The sequence below is a fragment of the Rhodotorula paludigena genome (assembly GCF_050403205.1).
Source record: "Rhodotorula paludigena JCM10292 DNA, Rt_paludigena_JCM10292v1_ctg72, whole genome shotgun sequence".
In the NCBI taxonomy this organism is placed as follows: Eukaryota; Fungi; Basidiomycota; class Microbotryomycetes; order Sporidiobolales; family Sporidiobolaceae; genus Rhodotorula; species Rhodotorula paludigena.
Window position 1 is genome coordinate 30008 of NW_027481386.1, and position 15029 is coordinate 45036.

General features: G+C 65.1%; 5 protein-coding genes across 5 annotated transcripts; 2 read left to right on the forward strand and 3 right to left on the reverse strand.

Moving 5' to 3' along the window:
- Positions 1-305: 305 nt before the first annotated feature.
- JCM10292_002837 (uncharacterized protein) lies at positions 306-2762 on the reverse strand (the record flags this gene model as incomplete). Its single annotated transcript, XM_076652322.1, has 11 exons — positions 306-475; positions 532-781; positions 865-979; positions 1036-1398; positions 1470-1693; positions 1753-1871; positions 1928-1964; positions 2036-2220; positions 2282-2413; positions 2470-2627; positions 2701-2762. 11 exons carry the CDS (start codon positions 2760-2762, stop codon positions 306-308), a joined length of 1815 nt encoding a protein of 604 aa, XP_076502114.1.
- An 868-nt stretch (positions 2763-3630) lies between these two features.
- Positions 3631-4250, forward strand: JCM10292_002838 (uncharacterized protein; the record flags this gene model as incomplete). Its single annotated transcript, XM_076652323.1, has 3 exons — positions 3631-3713; positions 3798-3872; positions 3935-4250. 3 exons carry the CDS (start codon positions 3631-3633, stop codon positions 4248-4250), a joined length of 474 nt encoding a protein of 157 aa, XP_076502115.1.
- A 985-nt stretch (positions 4251-5235) lies between these two features.
- JCM10292_002839 (autophagy-related protein 27) lies at positions 5236-6483 on the reverse strand (the record flags this gene model as incomplete). The annotated part of the gene is made up of 6 exons (XM_076652324.1): positions 5236-5276; positions 5372-5434; positions 5508-5814; positions 5878-6189; positions 6249-6305; positions 6373-6483. 6 exons carry the CDS (start codon positions 6481-6483, stop codon positions 5236-5238), a joined length of 891 nt encoding a protein of 296 aa, XP_076502116.1.
- A 473-nt stretch (positions 6484-6956) lies between these two features.
- JCM10292_002840 (Zn(II)2Cys6 transcription factor) lies at positions 6957-10720 on the forward strand (the record flags this gene model as incomplete). The annotated part of the gene is made up of 11 exons (XM_076652325.1): positions 6957-8178; positions 8241-8334; positions 8397-8636; positions 8726-8791; positions 8871-9023; positions 9109-9247; positions 9334-9463; positions 9533-9747; positions 9827-9927; positions 9993-10615; positions 10704-10720. 11 exons carry the CDS (start codon positions 6957-6959, stop codon positions 10718-10720), a joined length of 3000 nt encoding a protein of 999 aa, XP_076502117.1.
- Positions 10721-11292: 572 nt separating this feature from the next.
- On the reverse strand, positions 11293-14608 carry JCM10292_002841 (uncharacterized protein; the record flags this gene model as incomplete). Its single annotated transcript, XM_076652326.1, has 16 exons — positions 11293-11439; positions 11500-11594; positions 11654-11781; positions 11848-12190; positions 12250-12490; positions 12558-12607; positions 12677-12721; positions 12787-12961; positions 13018-13098; positions 13156-13219; positions 13285-13519; positions 13574-13623; positions 13679-13691; positions 13758-14153; positions 14211-14357; positions 14452-14608. 16 exons carry the CDS (start codon positions 14606-14608, stop codon positions 11293-11295), a joined length of 2367 nt encoding a protein of 788 aa, XP_076502118.1.
- Between the last annotated feature and the right edge of the window lie 421 nt (positions 14609-15029).

The following is a 15029-nucleotide window of genomic DNA, read 5'->3' on the forward strand; positions in this document are numbered from 1 at the left end:
TCTCGTTTCTCCTTCCCCTCTTTGCTGTAGCACACCTCCCCCTCATTCTCCCTCCGGACCGAATTGAAACGCGGCGTTCACTCGCTATCCCATCGTGCGCCCTCGAAAGTCGGGAGGTGCGAACCGTACAAGCGCAGGAAGTGCGCCTGCAAGTTTGTAACGATTCGCTCGAGTACTCGAAGCTCTGCCACGCTGAAGCGGACCAGCCGCATTACAAAGGCTGCTAGGTGGAGCGAGGCAAGCTACAGCAAAGCTGACGACACAGGTTCGAGACGGAAGACGGCGAAGAGATGCCATGCGTGCGTTCACTGCTCATCGAAGCCATTCAGCCGGCCGTGCGAGAATACGGAGAAGGCAGAAGCGCCTGTGCTCACGAAGTGCTCCTTGCGGAACGTGAAGCGGACCGAAGCGCTGCCAACCTGCTTCGTCTTGGCCTTGAGCTCCTTCGAGAGGCCGTCCGGGCCGCAGTAGAAGACTGTGCGTGCGCATGCGTCGGCGATTACGCAAGAAGGGAAGGGATGCGGCACTCACCGCCGACAGTCGTAGTGAGGGAGCTCTCCCTACCCGGGAAATACGTCCCGTGTTCGACGCCCTCGCGCACAGTGCGGAACAGCGTGTCAAAGTCGGGCCGGCCGAAGCGGGTGCGCGACGCGAGACCCGTGATGGCATCGAGCGCGCGCGGGTCGGCCGGGTCATTGACGGCGAGGTTGGCGAGCATGGCGGGCGAGACGTGCTGCGTCAGGTGAAGGCGGATTGTGAGGAAGTCGGGGTCCGACTGAACCTTAGCGGTGACACTCAAAGGTACAGTCAGCCGTTGGGCCTGGGATGGAGTAGAGGGACAAATGTCGACTGAGCGGGGCGCACCTGCTCGAGCTGGCGGAGCAGGGCAGCAAACCAGCCCATGCTGCCCGTGTCGCGCACGACCCAGACCAGAATGACCCTCCTGAGAGCGCCGAGCTTGTTCTGCTGCTCCTTGTACCTGCGGCCCAATGTCAGTGAGAAGGCAAAGCGGGCCTACGAGTGGAATGAGCGCACCAGATGTTCTTGAGGACCGAAGCGAAAGGCGTCACGCCGATACCGGCACCGATGAGGATGGCCACTACAGTCGCGAGAGCGTTAGTGCACCTGGTAGAGCGCGGAAGTGGCGAGTCGAGCGCTCCTTCCGCCTTGAAGACGTCCTGCGCCGGCGCGCCAAACGGCCCATCGATGCGAATCCTGGGCAACGCGCCGCCCGCACGGAGCGCCGTCTGCGTCACGTCGTAGAAGTCGCCGGGCGTCTTGAGGTCGGCCATGCCCTTCTCGCCGAGGCTAGTGGGAAAGTAGGTCGAACGGCGGTAGCCGGACGAGCCGAGGCGCGCGGCGACTTCGGCAGTGCATCCAAGCGATTCGGCGAGGGCACTGTGGATCGCGATCTACGCTGAGCACGTGTGCGATTCGGCCGGTCCTGCTCGCTGGATGCGGCAACTCACATCGTCCAGTCGCCGACCTGGCGAATGTGCACTGAGACGTACGGGTCGTCGGGCGACGACGAGATGGTGAACGGGTGCCACTGCCAGCGCGAGACGTCGGGCACGTTGAGGTAGAGCCACTGGCCGGCCTCGTAGCGGTACGACGGCTTAATGAAGCGGAGTTCGAGCGCGCCTTGCGGGTGCAAGAGGACGTTGAGCAAGAGCGTGCGGCGACGGCTGCGGACCTGCCAAGCAAGCGGATGTCAGATACTGAAGCGTGCTGAAAATGCTGCAGGCAGCTCACCTCGCGGATGATGCGCTCGAGAAGCAAGGCGCCTCCACCCCAGATCGTCCACACCCACGAGTAGTATCCTAGGCACTGCACCGGCTGATCAGGCAGAGCACCACGAACGAAGCAACCGACTGCGTATAGATCCGAATGAGAGCGAGACGCTTGATGCGGGAGAAAGGCGACGCACCGGCGTGCACGTAGAGGCAGAGGAGGAAGAGCACGACCTGCTCGCATGGTGGCCACATGTCAGCCAAAGGGTTGATGCTACGAGCAAGCAAAACGACGGCCATCGCACCAGGTGATGCGTGTACCAGAACGCCTCGTACGACTGCTTGCGAATCTTGTGGTGCGCCGTCGTGAAGATGACGAGCATGAGGAGAACCATAACATGGCCCGTAAGGCCGCCCGGCTGTGTGAAGAGGATCGCCCACGCCGTCTCTTTGCGGATCTGCGTGCGCTCGACGTTGAACATGTTGACGTCTGGAGGAAGAAGTGCGCGTCAGTTCCGCGGACGGCAATCAGCTGCGAGACGTGAACACACAGTGCGCCGTCGTGTGTACGATAGTCCAGAAGAGGATCGAGTAGGCGAAGTGGCGGTGGAACCAGAGCGTCTCGTCGAGCGGGATGGCCCAGCCCAGAAGAGGGCGGACGATGCGGATGATGTTGCGGAGCACTGCGTGTCGGTAGATGGTCAGGGCGCTTATGTTACGGCGTCAGAGAGCGACGTACTCGGAAGGACGATGAAGAGGCCGTCGATGCCGAGGCAGAGACCGGCACCCCTCGAGATCCAGACGCTGTACATGAGCGTGTTGAGGCCGGCGAGGCGGGCGTCGCGCGCCTGCTTCAGCCAGCCGTAGACGAAGATGAAGACGTGCCCGAGGTAGAAGCTGCGTCGGGAGCAGGGCGTCAGTCGAAGTCTCAGTGAGAGTCTCGCGAGAGCAGTTGCTAGAGGAGACGCACAAGATGTTCCAGAGCAGGCGACGCCCGCTCATTTCGTGCTTGACGCGCTCACAGACCTGCATAGTGGCCTGCCCACACTGCTCGGAGCGTTGCGAGGCGGGACGAGCGAGCGAAACGAGCGAGAGACGACGACGGGTGAAAGAGCGAGGCGAGCTGGTGCGGGCTCGAAACGCGTCCTGTTAGGCCCCAGCACGCTCTTCTACTAGTCTTGCTTGCTCTCAGACCAGCTGGAGCGGACGCGAGCGAGGAGAGCGGCGGCGACAAGCAAGAGCCGCTCCGAGCGGAATTCAACGGTCGACCAGGTCCGAGCGGAGCACGAAAGCGCGTCAAGCGGCACAGGACAGCTCAACAGGGGCGGACGAGCATTCGCTGGGCGCTCTGCAGGGCAGCACACCCTCGAACAAGCGTGCAAGAGCGAACGCGGTCTGAGCACACCACCCTCTCAACGCTGCCACGGGCGGGTCAAAGCGGGTAGCAGGCGACACAAACAGCCTTGTAGCAGCCCGCACAGCTCGCGTGCAGGCCGTCTGCTGCTGCCATGCTCTATTGCCTCTGCCCGACCCGCTCGCGCCGCTCTTGCCTTCGTTTCGGCTTCGTGCTTCTCTCGCGCGGAATCCAAAATCTGCTGCGTGCATCGTTCAGCACCGTTTACATCACTCAGTGCCGCGTCTCGACACCTTTGTGCGCTGCATCAAGCGGCTCGACGCTCCAAGACTTTCTCGGCCGACACCCTGCCTCCGTCGTCCGTTCGCGATGACGGAGTGGGGGCTCGGATAGCACCCTTCCACGCGCAGCACGATGAACCGCCCGCTGCGCCGGACCGGTACATGCGATAGCGCGCGCGGCCTTCCGAGCGATGATGCTGGCTTGCGCTTCCCTCTTTCTTGCTCTCTTGCTTCATTACTATACGAGAACTGCATTAGCGACAACATGGGACTCTTGAGCAAGCTCGCAGACAAAGTGACCGGCCACGACGACGACGACAAGAAGCGGCCGCACGGCACGACGTACGGGTGCGTGCCCTGCTTTACTCGCCGCTCAACTTCGCTTCTTGCACTCGCTCACCTTGACCATGCTTTCCCTCGCTCCACTTGCAGTGCCAACGACAGCCCCTACCCCGGCGCAAACGCCTACGGCGGCCCCAACGCCGGCTTCTCCTCCCAACCTAGCGGGTGCGCTCCCTTCCCCTCGCTCCTGCCCACTCGCAGCCTGACTTCCGCCCCTCCAGACACAGCTACAACTCGCCCCCGCTGCAGCACGACTTTGCGCACGGAGCCTCGGGCGGCGCAGGGCGCATGAGCGGGCATGGCAGCACTGGGCCGGGCGGGATGCTGAGCGGGATCGCGCAGCCCGGCGGCGGTGGGCACCACCACCAGCATCAGCACCATCAGCATCACGGGCAGCACGTCTCTGGCGGACACGCGCAGGAGTACTACAACGGCGGCAGCAGTGGGATGGCGGACCTGCGCGGCGGACCGGCTGGCGGAGGAGGAGGGTTCGTCGGAGGCGCGCCGGGCCAGGGAGGCAGGATGGAGCGGGCGAGGTACTGAAGTATCCGACTCGTATGATCAGCAGTGTAGGCAGGCTTTCCCCTCCGCGTAGCAGTAACGAATCAGTACCCTCGTGAGCCGTCTTCGCTTCCGCGTGCATGCGGCTCGCGGCCTTCCCAAACGGCTCTCCGGCTCCCTCCCTTCGCAAGGTGCGCGTTCCGCAGAGCAGCTACGGTAGCCCGTCTCGCAGCATCCGCGCCCAGTGCGCAGCGCAGCACCGCGCCTTGCCGGCGGCTGCCTCCCCCTTCCGCCCGGGTTGTTCTTTGCCTCCTCGGCCTCATCAGCGCCACGTCACCTTCCCACGCTCGGCTCGTCAGCTTTCCGCCCAACTCGTCGTCTCTCGCCGCTCCCGCACACCGCAAGGCAAAGATGAGCCCGATAGATACCCTCAAGAGCGTCGTCGGCGTGTCGGACCCAAACGACGGGCGCGAGAAGGAGACGGGGCAGTGCGTCCCTCTTCGCTCGCGCCGCCTCGCGCGCGCTTGCACTGGACTGACCCAATTTCGCAAAGGTCGTCGACCCTCCCGCCCGCGGGGAGGTTGCAGTCGGACGAACCGCCGCGGTTCCAAGGCCCCGGCGGGCCCGAAGCGCCGCAAAACGGCGGCGAGGCGTGCGTGTTTCTCCTCTCCTCCTCCTCGCGTTCTTTCTGCTTTTCGAGAATCCGACTGACGGGCCACCTGCGTGCGAGAGCAGGAATTACGAGAGAGTCGGGATGCGACCTGCGGGCCAACCTGCCGGTCCGCCCTTCACCGAGGGATGAGCTCGTCTTTCCTGCCTTTTCTTCTTCTTCCTGCTTGTCTCTCGCATATCTTCCTTGTTGGCCTTCCGCCCCTCTCGTCCTTGCATACTCTTCGTCGTTCTTTGTCCATCCCCTGACCTGTACTCTCACGCATGCCGCACTCTCGCCACGCGACCCGCGGAAGCGCCTCCGCGAGCAAGAGCGAGATGAGAGAACCGAGTCCGTTGCAGTGCGGGCGCGGTGGCGCTACCCGAGCGCCGAGTACCCATTGCGGCTCCCTCCACGGCCTGTGCGAAAGATCAAGACCGCATATGATCAGCCTCTGGCGAGAGGTACGGGGGGCCAGAGAGGCGGAGGGGAAGGGTCTGCCGAGGGGACGCACCCTTGAACAAGTCTGCGACGACGTAGGGCAGATCTCGCCAGACGTCGCGGTGCGGGATCATGTCTGATTTGGGCGCTCAGGCAAGGATCAGCGGGCGGGCCAAGCGCGCGAGTTCGAGGGAGACGGAAAAACGGACCCCAGCCGGTGGCGCTGTAGGTCGTGTAGTTCTGGTACGACCCGATGGCGAAATAGGCGACAAAGGCGACGACGAGGAGCGTGAGGAACCACCCGAAGAAGCCGAGGCCGCCGCTGTGCCCGACCGGATCCCGCGCGCCGTCTTGGTCTCTCCCGCCACTGCCCCCGCCGCCGTCGTCGTCGGGCTTGTTGTCGCCTTCTGATGGAGGAGGCCTCGAGTCGCTGTTGGTTGGGCAGGCGGCAAAGGTGGTCCACTTGAGCGAGAGGACGCCTGCTTTCGAGTCGTAATCTTCTACGGTCGGGCTCGTCTGTTCAGAGCAGGCTCGAGTTGGTCAGCACGCCGAGAGAGAAAGTCGCGAGGCCGAGCGCACCTCCTTTGCGTTTGGGTCGCAGCGCATCTCGATGCGCGCCCTCTGCTCTACGCCGTTGTACTTTCCCCCGCCCAGTTCGAGCACCCACGCCTGGTCCGCCTTCTCTCCGTCCTTCTCCTTGGCACTCGGTTCGAACGCAGGTCCGCCGTCGAGCTCTCCTGCGACGGGCACGACCGAGAGGAGGCGGTCCTCGAGCCCCAAGCGGGACGAGAAGGCGCGCATGCAGAGGCGGGTGCCATGCGGGCAGTCGTCTTCGGGTGCAGAGGAGGAGGGGTCGGGGAGGGCGGAGCAGAGCGAGAGGGCGTAGCGGGTCTGTGGGAGGGTGCGTGAGCAGCGAGGTGGGGGCGAGAGAAGGAGAGGGCGGGGCTTGCCTTGGTGACCGAGGGCGGGGTCTGCACTGTAGTCTCCCACGAGTGGACTGCGTCGACCTGCGCGGGTTCTCGGTGGCTGTGAGTGGCTAGACGGGGGCGAGGGAGAGAGACGAGGGCGGTGCACCTGGGCGAGGTTCAAGTGGGCCGACCCGAGCGAGAGGGAGCAGTCCCACGCGGCGAGGGCGGGAGTGGCGACGGCGAGTGCGAGCACGGCGGCTCTGCTCGGCGAGCGCATCGCAGCGGAGAGTGACGGAGACGACGAGGAAGAGGGAGCGATCGAGCGAGTGCCGCACCTCGACTCGCCCACGCTGGGAGAGAAATGGCGGGGCAGATAGGGCTACCATGCACTCACACGCTCCCTGGCCCACTCGCCTGCACTCTCTGCGGCAGTCGGGGCGAGCGACGCCATCTCTCCGGCTCTCTCCTTTGCTTCCCCGCACCCTCTCGCTCCTCCCACGCCCGTCCAGCGAGCCAGGACACCCGACAGAGCTGCAGATCGCACGCACACGGGGCAGACACAGCTCCCGGCGGACCTCCCGTGCCCGCACAAGCGACCTTGACCGCGCTATCCGGCTCTCTCCCTCAACAGTCCCTCCTCCCGCAGAGACAGCGTGCAGCGGGGCGTGAGGGCCGCACACAGCCACAGTGAGCACACGCGCACGCACCAGTGACCCCACTCGAACTCACTCGCCCGTTGCCGCCGCGCAGATGCACCCGTTCCCCTTCCCGCCCTCGTACCTCGCCGGCGCTCAGTACCCGCACGCCCCGCCGTACCCGCCTGCGCCGCACGATGGCTCCCTCCCGCCCTTCCCCGCCTACCTCCTGCCGCCCACCCACCCGGGCGGGCCCCTCCCCTCCTTCGGCGCCCTCCTCAATGCCCCGGCCATCCACCGGCCACCTCCCCCTCCGCAGCAGCCGCCCGCCGTTGGGAACGTCTCGTCGACGACGCCGACGACCGACACGTCGACGCCCATGGACCACGACTCGGTGCCGTCGCACCCCGGGGCCGACGACCTCCCGCGCCCCTCGACATCGACCTCATCCTCGATCCAGTCGCCGTCGCCCGGCCTCCTCCACCTCGATGCGACGCCCCCCACCGCGTCCTCGAGCGACAAGAAGGGCAAGTCGCGCGAGCGGTCCGGCAGCAGCACCGCGGCGCGCGAGCCGTGGATCCCGCCCCCGCCCCCGCCCGCGCTGAGCGACCCGTACGCGCTCCTCGAGCGGTCGCGCGCCGCGCTCGCGCAGCTCATCGCGCAGGGCAACATTGACGCGCGGCCCTCGCGGCAGGGGCAGGCAAGCGCGCCCAAGTCGGGCGCGTGCGCGAGCTGCCGCGCGGCAAAGGCGAAATGCAGCCAGGACGAGCCGCAGTGCGCGCGCTGCGCCGTTAACCACCTCGAGTGCTCGTACCCCGTCTTTAATAAGCGCGGGAGGAAACGCACCTTGACGCCCAACATGATGGCGCTCCAGAACTGCCACCGCGACCTCGACGCCGCGTTTGCCATCCTCGCCGCCACTTCCCAGCAGCAGCAGCAGCAGCACCAGCACGAGCACCAGCGCTTGCCTCTCTCCTCCTCCGGCGCGGCTTCACACCTCGGCTCCTCTCACGCCGTCGCATCGTCGTCAACGCTCTCCGTCCCGCCCTCGCATGCGCACCCGCACGTGCACCCCGCCGCCGCCGTCGCGTCGTCCGTCTCGGGCTCGTCGTCGGCGCACGACACGCCGGACGAGGACGACGCGCACTCTCGCGCGCTCAAGAGCGTGATCGAGTCGCCGCTCGCCGTCCTCGCGCACATCTCGAGCCTCAAGGTCGGCGAGGACGCCGACGCCGACAACGACGACGTCGAGACGGGGAAGACGTTCTTGCCCCTGAGGGGAAAGGGCAAGGCGCGTGCAGAGGCGGGGGGAAAGGCGATGGGGTACTTTGCGACGGGTGAGTCGGGCCCGCGAGTGTGGGGCTCGAGTGTCGTCACTGACGCATTTGCGAGTGTGCAGGGCTGTACCAGCTAAGGTCGGATGCGGACCCGGCGCAGGACCCTGTCGCGCTCGGCATCCTCACCGCCGAGGAGTTTGAGCGCACAGTCGAGTTGTGCGTCGCCGCTCGCTCTATCCTTCCACCACAACTCCGCTGACCCGCTCGCGGGCATGCAGCTACTTTGCGCACCTGCGCCAGTTCAGCTTCCACCTCTCGCCGTCTCTGCACACGCCGCAGTTCCTCCGCGACGTCTCGCCCTTTCTCAGCACGGCCATCGCGTTCCTCTGCGCGTCGTACCTCCCCGACCTGCGCCACCTCGTCCCCGCGCTCCATGCGCATACGCTCCGCCTGTCGGACCGCGTGTGGAGCGAGGGGCTCAAGAGCCTCGAGATCGTCCAGGCCTTCTTGCTCCTCATGTGCGCGCGATGCTCTCTCTCTCTCGCGCCCTCTCGTGTGCTGAGGGCGGTGCGATCTGACTCCGATCCGTTACATCGGACGACTGCAGAAACTGGACGCCGATCGAGGACGACTGGGGCGACGACCGCCGCTGGTCCTGGCTCGGCGAGACGCTGTGCGTTCCCTCCCCCTCGCTCTCCCAGCTCACCTTCCTCCTCCGCACACGCGACTGACTCCCTCTTGACATGGCGCAGGCGCATCGCGACCGAGATCAAGCTGTACCGCGCGCTCAACGCGGCCAACTACGACTTTTACCGCTCGGTGACGCCGCTCGGCGATGGCGCGTACCAGGAGCTCGCCGACTCGCGCGCGTGGAGCTGGAAACTGCTCTTTGTCACCGAGATTGCGTGCGTCTTCCCTCCACTCCTTCCCTTCCTTCCTCGGCTCGCTCGGGCTCGCGACTGACGGACCGTGACGGGCGGGCGCACGCAGGCTCTGCGTCTCAACTGGCCGGGTCGGGTCCGTGCACACGCTGTCGCTGTCGACGCCCGGGGAGCCGATCCCGCAGAACCTCGACAAGGACCACCCGTGCTACAACATGGCGGCGCTCGTCGCGCTCAACAAGATCTACGTGCGTGCGAGATCTTGGTCCTTCGTTCGGGGACGTTGCTCGACGCGAGTAGCGCAGCTGATAGCGAGTCGGTCCTAAACACACAGTCCAAGGCTATTGCGCACTCGAACAGCCTGCAGGACGAGAAGGAGGGGCACGACTCGCGCCACCGCCCGGCGTTCCAGAAGGCGTGGTCGAGCGACGTTACCGCTTGGCGCAACGCCTGGCCGCACATCAGTCCGTCTCCAGCTCTTGCCTCACGCTCCGCTCGCTCAGCTGACTCGCTCGTCGCCCCCGCTTCAACAGACGCCCTCGTGCGCCTGATCGCGCAGCACGACAACACGATCGTCACGTCCATCTCGCTGCGCTTCAAGGGCCCCGTGTGGCCCGTCCTCGAGCAGTGCCGGCACTCGGCGCTCGAGACGGCGCGCATGGCCGTAAAGTGGGAGGACGGGGAGCTGCGCTACGCCACCAATGTCGTCGTCGTCCTCATCGCGTACGCCGCGACGCTCCTGCTGCGCGTGAGCCGCGGTCCTTTGCCTTTTTGGGTACGCAAATGTGCGCGGCACGCTGACTCCCCGCGCCTGCGTCGACTCGCAGGTAATCGCTGCCAAGCCCGGGCCGAGCGATTCCGAGACCAAGATGCTCTGCGCAAAGGTCGCCGACGTGCTCATCGAGGCGGGGTCGATGCGACCGACAGTGTGCGTCTGCTCCCGTGTTCTGCCCGTCTAGCGAAGCCCTGACTCGGTTTCTCCCTGTCGCACAGACGCAACCTCGCGACGCTGCACGGCACGCGCATTCGCGCACTCCTCCAGGCCGACTACAAGCACGGCACATCGATCGCGCCCACACCTGCAGGCACCGCGCCGTCGTCGCCGCAGCTCCAGGCGTCGAATCCTCCTGCCCTCTCCGACTCGTCGGCCTTCCCCGCGCTGCCGTCCGCCTGCGCCTTCCCGCTCACGAACGCGCACCTCCTCCCGACCCAGGCGCTCCTCCAGGCGCAGGAGCAGGGCTTTGCCTACCCCGTCATCCCGGGCGTCTTCAACCTCCCGCTCCAGGACTCGCACCTCCTGTGGGACATTGCGCACGAGGCCCGCCTCGCCCCGCCGCCGGCCCTCGGCAACAGCGCCAGCGGCGGCGGCACAGCAGCAGCAGCGGCGGCGGACCTCAGCGGCGCGGCGATGGGCCTCGAGCCTGCGCAGGCGCAGGCGCAGCTTCACGCGGGCGAGCACGCCGCCGCCGCCGCGGCGGCGGCGGCTTCTGCGGCGGAGGCGGCGGAGGCGGCGCTCGGGTCGTCGTCGAGCGCACAGGCGGAGGACGCGGGGCTGCACTTCGACGACTGGATGTACAAGAGCGCGCTCGACACGGACTGGCTGTCGTCCGAACCGGGTGCGTCTCTCGCGTTTCCCTCTTCACTCGGCTCTCTCGCGCGTGCATGCGGGCGATTGGCTGATGAGAGACATTGGCGTGGACACAGGAGCGTGGGCGTGGTAGACGTGCGATATCAGCGACTCGCGGCAATGCACCATGTCGTGCAAGCGCTGTCGCCGGAGCAGTCGACTGGCGAGTGCCGAAGCCGTTCAGAGCGAGCGAGAGCTGTCGAGGGATCGAGGAACGTCTCGGTCCGTGCGACTCGTCTCCTAGGCCGCCTCCGGGCGAGAAACGCGGTGGAAGGGACCGAGCGACCGTCGCATGAGCCGTCAGAGCGGCTACACTGGCGACACGCACAGCGCTATCGAACTCGTTGCTCGCCGAACACGTTCGCAGCATCTCACCGAAAGCGTGTATGAACAGGCTCGACGCCCTCTTTTGCAATTGCGAGGAGAAGAGAAGAGGGAAACATGCGGATGCGACGAAGAAGGGGAAAGTCTACATGGGTGTGGACGGCAAAAGGGCAAGAACAAAGTGGAAACAGCGCTACTGACGAGTTATGCGGGCGCAGAAGAAAGCGAGATATGCGAAGAAGGGGGAAGGGCGAGCGGAAGAGCAGGACTGCGAGAAGGGAGGTCGTCGGTTGTTAGACGAGAACTGACATCGCAGCCGCACAGCAGTGACACTGGGCACCTTTACATCGCGCGGCGGCGAGACTTCAGGATCATCGGCGCGGCCTCGGCGCCGCCGACATGGTGCGACGAGACTGCCTGTGCCTGCGAAATGGACCGCCTGAAGCGTCGGCCAGGATCGATCATATTGGCGTTGCCCGAGTCGCAAAGCTGCAAGCGGGTATTGCGTAAGTGCTGGGCGGCGGGGTGGAAGGACAGCGAGAAACGCACGGCAAGGTTGTCACGCGGAACGTCAAAGGTTCGGATCACGTCTGGCTGCGCAATCAACGCGCCGAGCAGGCCCTGAGCTTGATGCCAGACGATGTCTGCGGTTCGTGCGTCAGTAGGGCGGCAGAAGAGGAGAGCGCACAAGCACGAGACGCACGGCAGTGGAAGGCGAAGACGCCGGGCACATCCGTCACGGTGCGCACGAGAACCCACTCGCCGGGAGCGACATTCAGCGTGTCGCGGCGGAGCGGATTCGTCGTATCGAGACGAAGCGAGGCGGCGGCGCTGCCAGTCGGAAAACGCGAGGTCAGTCAGTCACCTTTACCCGCGAAGAGGAAGGCCGCGACGCACCGACGCGACAGCGTGCCCCTGCCGCGCGCCATAATCCACATTGGCTGACCGTGCAGGTGGAAAGGGTGGTCCGGCCCGACGATGTTCTGGATGACGAGGTCGACAGTCTCGAGCCCGGCGCCGATGATGGCGACGCGCCCGACGTCGAGGCGATCGCCGCGCATGACCTGGTGCAGAATCGGGTTGTACGCGAAGTTCTCGAAGGTGATGTTGTTGAGCGTCCACAGGAGGATGTCGTTCGCGTCGCCCGTAACGTTCGTCGAGCCGATGCGCGACGAGTTGAAGAACGAGATCTGGTCAGCGAAGCGAGGCGGATTGCGGACGATGCGCGGGCTGAGCAGGTCTGCGGGCGACGGGGCGTCAGCACGAGGGCTGGAAGCTTCGTAGACGGAAAAGGCTCACCTTCGTCGAGATCGGTGCAGTTGACATTCGTCGGGTCGTTCCAGTCGCGCGAGAACTGCGGTACCTCGTTGCTGAGGCGGTCGCTGTCCTCGCCGATGCGGATGACCATGCGAGCCTGCGTCTCGAGGTCGGGGAAGGGCGCGCCAAGACAGTCCGTGTTGACTTGCGCACGAAGGAGGAAGGAATCGCCTGTGCGGTGGAACGTCGTATCGAGGATGGCCGAGTAGCGCTGGGCAACGTTCTGCGAGTGTTTCCGCCAGCAATGAGTAAGCGTCAACCTTGCGGAATGCGAAATGACAAGGACGAACGATTGGGATGCGATGAACATTGGGACCGTAGACAGGCGTATCGTCCGCCTCTGCGCGAAAGCGAAGTCGGTCAGCACTTTATTGTCCTGTAGCGACCTGGTATTAATGCGTTGACGTACCGATGATCTCAAGTTCGTGCTCGTCGACCGATACGAGAAAGACGGCTGTCGGAATGACGAAGCGGGATGAGCGACACGCCAGCAGATTCAACGAATGCAGCAGCACTCACGGTGCGCGCCCATGTGAATGAACCGGAGGCGGATCCTCGAGTCGGCCGGCAAACGCAACTCGGGCAAGTCGGCAAGCTCCTTCTGATCGCAGCGGTCGCGCTGGGTGGCATACGAGCAATCGTACGTCCCCTGGCCATTCAGAAGAACACTGTTGGGCGACGGTGCAATGAACGTCTGCGATGAGGAGGCTGTCAGCGGAAGCGACGGAGGGAAAGGATCTCAGGACGCACATTCTGGTACCCTTCGGGCGAGAGAAGCTGGTTGACGATATCGTCCGACGTGTCGTGGTACCAATCGACGAGAGTCACGATCTGCGAGTCGGCTCGATTGAGTGGTGCGGGCTTAGAGGCGCGCAATATCGAACGCACCTGGTCGACATCGTAGTCGCGACCTCTCACGAGCGGGTCTTCTGACGAGTGCACGATGAGCGGGCTGTGAGATCGAATCAGTCTGGTCGTCTCGAGTGTCAGATGTGAAGGTGGGAGAAAGAAGTGCACCCAATGACTCCATCTGCGTACAGCGCGCGTCGGTGCGCATGCCACCAGTACGTCCCGTACTGCAGATCGCCCGTAACGGGAAAGCGGTACGTGTAGGAACCGCGAGGCAGGATTGGGCATTGCGTGACGCCCGACGGACCGTCTTCCCAGTTTGTGCCGTTCTGCACGAGGCCGTGCCAATGGATCGTGATGGGCTGGTCGAGCGAGTTGACGACGTGGACGACGAGAAGGTCGCCTGTGGAACGCGTACCTAAGTCTCGTATGAGGACGAGTGGAGATAATAACGCACCGTTGTTGACCTCGATGAGCGGACCCGGGTACTGGCCGTTGACGACGAGCCTGCAAGCGGGATTGCGGTCAGTCTTGTTCACAGGAAGTGGAAGCACAGGCGTACATAGGACGATCGACTGTGGTCGCGAAGGAGGGGAGTCAGTGATCATGTGAGAAGAGCGGCATGGAGGAAGAGTACGCACAGCCATCAGGACTGCCCCAGCGCTCATCGATCTCCCACCAGTACTCCCTCGTCTGCGGCGTAGCCTCGACATCCCACTCCCTCGACAGGCGGAGCTCGCTGAGCTTGCTCGTGACGCTCGGGCGGGCAGACTGGTCGAAGGGCGAGGTGCGCGAGGGGCGACGAGTCCTTGGCGAGCGAAGGGAGTCGCGGTCCGAGGAAGCGCCAGCGTCGGTGCGGTCGGAGAGGTTGTCGAACGACGAAGAGGGCGGCGAGCTGGGACGAATGGGGTTGACGAGCACTTGCGAGTTAGCGGTCGGCGGCTGGCGGGAAGAGGAGGCGGACGAAGTGAGCGGGTCGGACCCGGAGCAGCGAGGCCAGTCCTTGTGCAGCTTGGCGCAGTATGTATCGTCGACGCCTGTGAGTCAGGAGCGTGAGTTGGGGGACCCCTCGGGACCTCGAGGAGAGGACGAACAGCAAGGGATCTCCCGCGTGCCGCCGCTGAGCGGCTCGACGCATTGCCCGCGCCTATCCACCCTCGCGCAGCTCGGCTGCTGCTGCGCGTTGTCGACGCAGAAGGCGTATCCCTTGCTCGAACGGTGGCAGCTGAAACCTTGCGGACCTGCGTGCGAAGGCGGTCAACGACGAGGACATCAGCGCGACTCGCTCCTCTCCCCTCCCGCAGGAACGCTTCGGAGGAGTGAGAGAGTACGTACAGCAGACAGGCTCGAAGTCCTTGTAGCCGCTGCACCCAGAGAGGTGCTCCGGGCAGACCTCGTAGTTTCGAGCGTTGACGGCGGGCGCGACGAGAGCGAGCAGGACGAGCGGCAGGACCAGTGCGCCGCCGACAAGGGCGTGAGTAGTCTTGCGCATGTCGGGAGGGGTTGCTCGAGGCGGGTTGAGGTGGCTTCAAAAGGAGGAGAAGCGCGACGAAAGAAGGAGGAAGCGGAAAGGCGGCGGAAAGAGCGCTGCGGCAGATCTGCGGTCCAGGCTCTTCCGCCGTGTTCCGCTCCGAACTCCGCTTGCAGCCTACAGCCGTGCACGCTCCCGCCGTCGCCGCAGGTGAGCGTGCAGGCGATGTTGCAATCCCAAGCCCTCCCTACCATACAGCGCAGCCTATGGTCCGTTGGGCAGTCCGCGGAGTTGCAGGCACTACGCTGACGCGCACAGGCCCGCCGAGCAGTCTACGCAGCATTGGGGGAAGCGCAGCCAAGCGGTTCATCAGTCGCGGTGGTACCGAGCGTCTCGCGTGCAGCTCACGGCATGGAACGGGCAGAGACGGTAGCAGGGTACT